Source organism: Saimiri boliviensis, chromosome 21 (assembly GCF_048565385.1).
Source record: "Saimiri boliviensis isolate mSaiBol1 chromosome 21, mSaiBol1.pri, whole genome shotgun sequence".
In the NCBI taxonomy this organism is placed as follows: Eukaryota; Metazoa; Chordata; class Mammalia; order Primates; family Cebidae; genus Saimiri; species Saimiri boliviensis.
Window position 1 is genome coordinate 10,247,796 of NC_133469.1, and position 8,903 is coordinate 10,256,698.

Consider the following 8,903-nt stretch of genomic DNA (forward strand, 5'->3'; position numbering starts at 1 on the left):
GCTGAAATCGCGCCATTGCACTCCAGCCTGGGTGACAAGAGTGAAACTCCGTCTCAAAAAAAAAAAAGAAAAGAAAAGAAAAGAAAGAAAAAAGAAACTGGGATGCCGTGTGTGTGTGTTTTCTTGAGACGAAGTCTCGCTCTTTTGTCCAGGCTGGAGTGCAGTGGTGCGAACTCGACTCACTGCAACCTCTGCCTCCCAGGTTCAAGTGATTCTTCTGCCTCAGCCTCCCGAATAGCTGGGATTACAGGCGCGTGCCACTACTCTCGGCTAATTTTGAATTTTTAGTAGAGACGGGGTTTCTCCATGTTGGCCAGGCTGATCTCAAACCCCTGACCTCAGGTGATCTGCCCACCTCGGCCTCGCAAAGTGCTGGGATTACAGACATTAGCCACCGCGCGCGGCCAGAAACTGTAATATTATTTTTTTTCCTTTTCTTTTTTTTTTTTTTTTTTAGAAGTGAAAGGTCTCACATATTTATTACTGAACCCAGGCAACCAAAACCTTTTTTTTTTTTTAAACATGAATAATGGAAGCACTGTGGGTTGTACTAACTAATGCCTTCATAACAGATACAGAAAGGAATCTATTCAAACGTCTCCCGATAGCTTGGTTTAGTAGCACTCGATTGTGACCTTCGGACAGCATGGATACGTGTGCCATCGCATGTGTGATTTCTTACAGACCAAGCCTGGTTCTTCTCCAGTGTCTCCTTTTGGAGTTGTACCTGATTTTATTACCAGTTTTCATCCGAATCCACTGGGGAATGGGACGATTTTGCTTTTGTTTCTTGGCCAGGAATCGCTTAATCCTGAAAGTCTTGTGAGACGACATGGCGGGAAACGGAGTAAAGCACACACCACGATGGCGGAGAAAGGAAGAGAGGAAGTCCTTTTCTTTTTTAAAATCATTTGTATTATTTTATTTTGAGACGGAGTCTCGCTGTGATGCCCTGGCTGGAGTGCAGTGGCAGGATCTCAACTCACTGTAACCTCCGCCTCCCGGGTTCAAGTAATTCTCTGCCTCAGCCTCCCAAGTAGCTGGGATTACAGGTGTCTGCCACCACGCCCGACTAATTGTATTTTTTCGTAGAGACAGGGTTTCATCATCTTGACCAGGCTGGTCTCGAATTCCTGATCTTGTGATCCACCTGCCTCAGCTTCCCAAAGTGCTGGGATTCCAGTTGTGAGCCACCGTGCCCAGCAGAAACTGGAATATTCTTATGCTCAATGATATAAATGTCCAGCCTGGTGCCGGGCGCGGTGGCTCAAGCCTGTAATCCCAGCACTTTGGGAGGCTGAGGCGGGTGGATCACGAGGTCAAGAGATCGAGACCATCCTGGTCAACATGGTGAAACCCCGTCTCTACTAAAAATACAAAAAATCAGCTGGGCATGGTGGCACGTGCCTGTAATCTCAGCTACTCAGGAGGCTGAGGCAGGAGAATTGCCTGAGCCCAGGAGGCGGAGGTTGCGGTGAGCCGAGATCGCGCCATTGCACTCCAGCCTGGGTAACAAGAGCGAAACTCCGTCTAAAAAAAAAATAATAATAAAAATAATAATAATAATAATAATAATAATAATAGTCTGGGCACAGTGGCTCACACCTGTAATCCCAGCACTTTGGGAGGCCAAGGCGGACAGATCACCTGAGGTCAGGAGTTCGAGACCAGGATGACCAACATGGTAAAACCCCATGTTTACTAAAATTACCAAAAAAAAAATTAGCTAGGTGTGGTGGCTTATGCCTGTAATCCCAGCTACTCAGGAGGCTGAGGCAGGAGAATTGCTTGAACCTTAGAGGCGGAGGTCATCTGTACTGCAGCCTGGGTGACAGAGCAAGACTCTGTCTCAAAAAAAAAAAAATTAAAATAAATTTTAAAAAATGAATAATAGGCTAGGTGAGGTGGCTCATGCCTGTAATCCCAGCACTTTGGGAGGCCAAGGTGGGTGGATAACCTGAGGTGAGGAATTCGAGACCAGCCTGGCCAATATGGTGAAACCCTGTCTCTACTAAAAATACAAAAATTAGGCCGGGTGCGGTGGCTCAGGGCTTTAATCCCAGGACTTTGGGAGGCCAAGGTGGGTGAGTCATGAGGTCAGGAGTTGCCTAACCAATAGACCAGTCTGACCAACATGGTGAAACGCCATCTCTACTAGAAATATAAAAATGAGCCAGGCATGGTGGTGTGTGCCTGTAAGCCCAGCTACTCAGGAGGCTGAGGTGGTAAAATTGCTTGAACCCAGGAGGCAGAGGTTACAGTAAGCTGAGACTGCACCACTGCACTCCAGCCTGGGTAACAGAGTGAGACTCTGTCTCAAAAAAAAAAAAAAAAAAAAAAAAAGCCCTGTTTTCTCTGCTCTTCTGACCTCTCTGTGTGTTTGGCTTTTTTACATTTTAATTTCCGGGACCTGAACTTGCTGCCGTGTCCTCTGAAGAAGGAAAGCTTTTCGTACGGGGGCTCAACTTTAACAACAATGAGCAGGCACTGGAAGACCACTTTAGCAGCTTCGAGCCTATCTCTGAGGTGGTCGTTGTCAAGGACCGGGAGACTCAGCGGTCCAGGGGTTTTGGTTTCATCACCTTCACCAACCCAGAGCTTGCTTCAGTTGCCATGAGAGCCATGAACAGAGAGTCCCTGGATGGTCGTCAGATCCGTGTGGATCACGCAGGCAAGTCTGCTCGGGGAACTAGAGGAGGTGCCTTTGGGGCCCATGGGCATGGTCGCAGCTGCTCTAGCGGTGGTGGGGACCAGGGCTATGGGAGTGGCAGGTATTATGACAGTCGACCTGGAGGGTATGGATATGGATATGGACGCTCCAGTTCCAGAGACTATAATGGCAGAAACCAGGGTGGTTATGACCACTACTCAGGAGGAAATTATAGAGACAATTGTGACAACTGAAATGAGACATGCACATAATGTAGATGCACAAGGAATAATTTTTAATCTGGGATCGTCCTTCCAAATGGCTGTATTTATAAAAGTTTTTGGAGCTACACTGAAACATCTTATTTTACAGTATATCAACCTGTTGTTTTCAAATTGAGCTGCCAAAGACCTTTTAGACACCTCTATCTTAAAAAAAATTTTTTTGGGGCCGGGCGTGGTGGCTCAAGCCTGTAATCCCAGCACTTTGGGAGGCTGAGGTGGGTGGATCACGAGTTCAAGAGATCGAGACCATCCTGGTCAACATTGTGAAACCCCGTCTCTACGAAAAATACAAAAAATTAGCTGGGCATAGTGGCGTGTGCCTGTAATCCCAGCTACTCAGGAGGCTGAGGCAGGAGAATTGCCTGAACCCAGGAGGCGGAGGTTGCGGTGAGCCGAGATCGCGCCATTGCACTCCAGCCTGGGTAACAAGAGCGAAACTCCGTCTCAAAAAAAAAAAAAAGAAAAAGAAAAAAAAAGAAATACAAAAAGTAGCCGGGCATGGTGGCAGGCGCCTGTCATCCCAGCTACTCAGGAGGCTGAGGCAGGAGAATTGCTGGAACCCGGGAAGTGGAGGCTGCAGTGAGCCAAGAAATTGCCATTGCACTCCAGCCTGGGCAACAGAGGGAGACTGTGTCTCAAACAAAAACAAACAAAAAAAACCCTAAAACTAAAAACTAAAATAAATCAATAAAAATAAGATACAAAAGAGGGTTTTTGTAATGATCTAGGAGAAGGATGATGGTAGCTTAGACCAGGGCAGAGGCAGAGGACATGCAGAAATGTTAGATGGATTTGAGAATTATATTGGAGGCAGTAATTAATTGTACAGGTGGCATCTGGAAGGGGGAGGAATCCAGAATGACTCTGAGGGAAACCTCAGATGGGTGGATGGTGGCACCATGTTCTGTAATGGTGAAAACTATTGGAGGCATGAGTGAGTTTTGGTGGTTGAATGGAGAGAAGAGTTTTGCTTAGTCTGAGATGCCTGTGAGACAGAGGAGAAAGGGGCAAGATCGCAGTTGGAGCTCAGAGGAGAGCCCTGAACTGGAGATCCACATCCTGTAATTGTTGGCAGTGTCTCTTTAAGATTGACTGAGAGTCCCTCAATTTGTCTTCTCTGTGATATCATTTTTCACATCCCAATGCGTTTATCATCAGCCAGGCATGGTGGCTCACACCTGCAATCCTTGCACATTAGGAAGCCAAGGCGGGAGGATCACTTGAGGTCAGGGGTTCTAGACCACCCTGGCCAAGATGGCGAAACCCTGTTTCTACTAAGAAAAATACAAATATAGCCAGGCATGGTAGCTCACACCTGTAATATCAGCACTTTGGGAGGCAGAGGTGAGTGAATCACCTGAGATCAGGAGTTCAAGACCAGCCTGGCCAACATAGTGAAACCCCATCTCTATATATAAAAAAACAGCAACAAAATATTAACCCAGTGTGGTGGCACATGCCTGTAGTTCCAGCTACTCCAGAGACTGAGGCAGGATAATCGCCTGAACCTCAGAGGTGGAGGTTGCAGTGAGGCAGGATTATGCCACTGCACTCCAGCCTGGGTGACAAAGCAAGATTCCGTTTTAACAAAAAGCTGCATGCCATGGCTCACGCCTGTAATCCCAGCAGTTTGGGAGGCTGAGGTGGATCACCTGAGGTCAGGAGTTTGAGACCAGCCTGAGCAACATGGTGAAACACCACCTCTACTAAATACAAAAAGTTAGCTCAGTGTGGTGGCATATGCCTGTAGTCCCAGCTACTTGGGAGGCCGAGGCAGAAGAATAACTTAAAGCTGGGAGGTGGAGGTTGCAGTCAGCCGAGATTGAGCCATTGCACTCCAGCCTGGGCAACAAGAATTAAACTCTGTTTAAAAAAAAAATAGGCTGGGCGCGGTGGCTCAAGCCTGTAATCCCAGCACTTTGGGAGGCCGAGGGGGGTGGATCACGAGGTCGAGATCGAGACCATCCTGGTCAACCCCGTCTCTACTAAAAATACAAAAAATTAGCTGGGCATGGTGGCGTGTACCTGTAATCCCAGCTACTCAGGAGGCTGAGGCAGGAGAATTGCCTGAACCCAGGAGGCGGAGGTTGTGGTGAGCCGAGATCGCGCCATTGCACTCCAGCCTGGGTAACAAGAGTGAAACTCCGTCTCAAAAAAAAAAAAAAAAAAAAAAATTAGCCATCATGGTGACACATGCCTATAGTCCCAGCTACCCGGGAGGCTGAGGCATGAGAATCACTTGAACCCGGGAGGTGGAGGTTTTGGGGGGCCCCAGAGCAGAGAGGTATCATTGTACTCCAGCCTGGGCAACAGGAGCAAAACTCCCTCTCAAAAGAAAAGGCCAGGTGTGGTGGTTCACACCTGTAATCCCAGCACTTTGGGTGGCTGAGGCGGGTAGATCCCCTGAGGTCAGGACGATGGAGTGAGACTCCGTCTCAAACAAATAAACAAACAAAAAATGCATACATCATCAACAGTACAAGGAAGTAAAAACCTGAGCGTCTGGTTTCAGAGTTGGAAATAAGTAAAGCAGGAACCCTAGTGATAAGAACCATTGGCATAAGTTGAAATGGCCATTGATTAGGAATTCAGCTGAAACATTAAACACAGGTTGCTAAGCAACAGTGGCTACCCCCAGAACAATAAGAGTGTGGCATCACTGTTCTTCTGTCTGGGATAATTAATCTGTCTCTCTCTATTGGGTCATTCGCAATAGCAACACAAACATGCTCTTCTGTTCCATACTATATAAATAAATTCCTTGAACTTAACTCCCGTACTCTATCCCCTGCCACTGTGCTATTCTACCTTTTAAAATTTTTATTATTTATTATTTATTTATTTTTAGAAAGTCTTACTCTGTCGCCCAGGCTGGAGTGCAGTGGCACGATCTCGGCTGACTGCAACCTCTCCCTCCTGGGTTCAAGCGATTCTTCTGCCTCAGCCTCCTGAGTAGCTGGGATTACAGGTACCCGCCATTAATGTCTGGCTAATTTTTGTATTTTTAGTAGAGATGGGATTTTACCGTATTGGTCAGTCGGGTCTCAAACTCCTGACCTCAGATGATCCACCCACCTCAGCCTCCCAGAGTGCTGGGATTACAGGCGTGAGACCCTGTGCCTAGCCACAGTCCCTTTCTTTTCTCTTTTTTCTTTACTTTTCACCTTAAGCGATGTCTTTCATTTTTAGTGCTATAAATACACTTTTTCTTTTTGAGATGGAGACTTGCTCTGTCGCCAGGCTGGAGTGCAGTGGTGTGATCTTGGCTCATTGCAACCTCTGACTTCCTGGTTGAAGCAATTCTCTTGCCTCAGCCTCCTGAGTAGCTGGAATTACAGGCACGTGCCACCACGCCCAGCTATTTTATTTTATTTTTTGTATTTTCAGTAGAGATGGGGTTTCATCATGTTGGCCAGGATGGTCTCGATCTACTGACCTTATAATCTGCCTGCCTCAGCCTCCCAACGTGCTGGGATTACAGGAATGAGCCACCGAGCCTGGTCCAAATTCACATTTATATGCTCCCAATTCACATCTTCAGTCCAGCAGTGTGTTGTCTGAGCTCCAGACTAATGTATCCATTTGTCTAGGCAGCAACTTGACATTGCGTGGTAAACCCAAACCGAACACTTTATCCCCGGGATTTCCTCTTGATTTCTCCCTCTCCATTCCTCATTGTTCAGTCCATCAGCAAGTCCCTTTTATTCTCCAAAAACTACCTCAAATATTTTTTTTTTTTTTTTGAGACGGAGTTTCGCTCTTGTTACCCAGGCTGGAGTGCAATGGCACGATCTCGGCTCACCGCAACCTCCGCCTCCTGGGTTCAGGCAATTCTCCTGCCTCAGCCTCCTGAGTAGCTGGGATTACAGGCACGAGCCACCATGCCCAGCTAATTTTTTGTATTTTTAGTAGAGACAGGGTTTCACCTTGTTGACCAGGATGGTCTCGATCTCCTGACCTCGTGATCCACCCGCCTCAGCCTCCCAAAGTGCTGGGATTACAGGCTTGAGCCACCGCGCCCGGCTATCAAATATTTTTTACTTCTGTTTATTATTTTTTTGTTTTTTTGTTTTTTTTTTTTTGAGACGGAGTTTCGCTCTTGTTACCCAGGCTGGAGTGCAATGGCGCGATCTCGGCTCACCGCAACCTCTGCCTCCTGGGGGCTCAAGCAATTCTCCTGCCTCAGCCTCCTAAGTAGCTGGGATTAGAGGCACATGCCACCACGCCCAGCTAGATTTTTGTATTTTTAGTAGAGACGGGGTTTCACCATGTTGACCAGGATGGTCTCGATCTCTCGACCTCGTGATCCACCCGCCTCGGCCTCCTAAAGTGCTGGATTACAGGCTTGAGTCACCGCGCCCGGCCTGTTTATTTTTTTGAGACAGGGTCTCCCTATGTCGTTCAGGCTAGAATGCAGTGGCGCGATCACTGCTCACTGCAGCCTCCATCTCCTGAGCTGAAGCGATCCTCCCACCTCAGCCAACTCCAACCCCCGCCCCAGTAGCTGGGACTACAGGAGTGAGCCGTCACACATTGATAATTATTTTTTTATTTTTATTTTTATTTTTATTTATTTATTTATTTATTTTTGAGACGGAGTTTCACTCTTGTTACCCAGGCTGGAGTGCAATGGTGCGATCTCGGCTCACCGCAACCTCCGCCTCCTGGGTTCAGGCAATTCTCCTGCCTCAGCCTCCTGAGTAGCTGGGATTACAGGCACGCGCCACCATGCCCAGCTAATTTTTTGCATTTTTAGTAGAGACGGGGTTTCACCGTGTTGACCAGGATGGTCTCGATCTCCTGACCTCGTGATCCACCCGCCTCGGCCTCCCAAAGTGCTGGGATTACAGGCTTGAGCCACCGCGCCCGGCCGCTTATTTTTATTTTTTGTAGAGACAGGGTCTCATTATGTTGCCCAGGCTGTAATTTTTATTTCTTTTTTTATCCCTACTGTCATCACTTAAATCCAGACCACCATCATATCAAACCTGGATCCCAGTGAAGCTCTTATCTGAGCTCCCCTCTGACCCTATTCTATGATTTTCCTACGTAGCATTTTTTTTTTTTTTTTTTTTTTTTTAAGACAGAGTTTCGCTTTTGTTACCCAGGCTGGAGTGCAATGGCGCGATCTCGGCTCACCGCAACCTCCGCCTCCTGGGTTCAGGCAATTCTCCTGCCTCAGCCTCCTGAGTAGCTGGGATTACAGGCACGCGCCACCACGCCCAGCTAGTTTTTTTTTTTTTTTTTGTATTTTTAGTAGAGACGGGGTTTCACTATGTCAACCAGGATGATCTCGATCTCTTGACCTAGTGATCCACCCGCCTCGGCCTCCCAAAGTGCTGGGATTACAGGCTTGAGCCACCGCGCCCGGCCGCATTTTTTTTTTAAAGCTGTAACACTGGATGGACTCACTCCCTTGTGTCACTGATTTGCAGGAGGAGTCACTTCTGTCTCTCCTTCCACTGGTTATTTCATAAGACTCCTGGGGAGGGGACGAGTAACAAGTGAGAGAGAGAAAGGCCAGGTAAGACAGTTAGTCATTCAAATAATATACAGTACTGCGCACTGTGGGTACAGCAGTGAACTCAAGGACCGCACAGTTCGAGCGCTCCCGGAGCTGCAGTTCCAATTCCATCCGAAGGAAGGGAGACAACGCTTTCCCGCGCAGACGAGCGGCCAGGCGCTGCGCTAACTGCTTGGACGCCCCGTCTGCCGCCGTGCCTCAGTTCGCTTCTTCTGCACAATAGGCCGATCATGGAAAGGTGCCTTCTCTGCCCCACAGGGTCACCAGGAAGGCCCCAACCCCGGCGCTCGGCTGGGAGGGGGTCGCACCCTGAGCCCGCGCGCAACTCCCGGTTTGGGCGGGGCCCAAAGGTCACGTGGCCTGGAGGGCGGGCACGCGGGCTGCGAGCACCAACCGCCGGCCGCCCCGTGCTGCGTCGCCCCGCCCCCCCGCCCGCGGCGCGTGC

At 48.5% G+C, this 8,903-nt stretch overlaps 1 protein-coding gene and 1 pseudogene across 1 annotated transcript; one reads left to right on the forward strand and one right to left on the reverse strand.

Moving 5' to 3' along the window:
- Positions 1–419: 419 nt before the first annotated feature.
- On the reverse strand, positions 420–876 carry LOC120361498 (large ribosomal subunit protein eL39-like). The gene has a single exon (XM_039463245.2). It carries the CDS (start codon positions 832–834, stop codon positions 679–681), a length of 156 nt encoding a protein of 51 aa, XP_039319179.1. The 5' UTR covers positions 835–876; the 3' UTR covers positions 420–678.
- A 1,530-nt stretch (positions 877–2,406) lies between these two features.
- On the forward strand, positions 2,407–2,904 carry LOC120361477 (RNA-binding protein 3 pseudogene; annotated as a pseudogene).
- Positions 2,905–8,903: the final 5,999 nt, after the last annotated feature.

Coding starts and splice junctions, on each gene's coding strand:
- LOC120361498 (XM_039463245.2), bottom strand. CDS start 834: ATGTCGTCTCACAAGACTTTCAGGATTAAGCGATTCCTGGCCAAGAAA.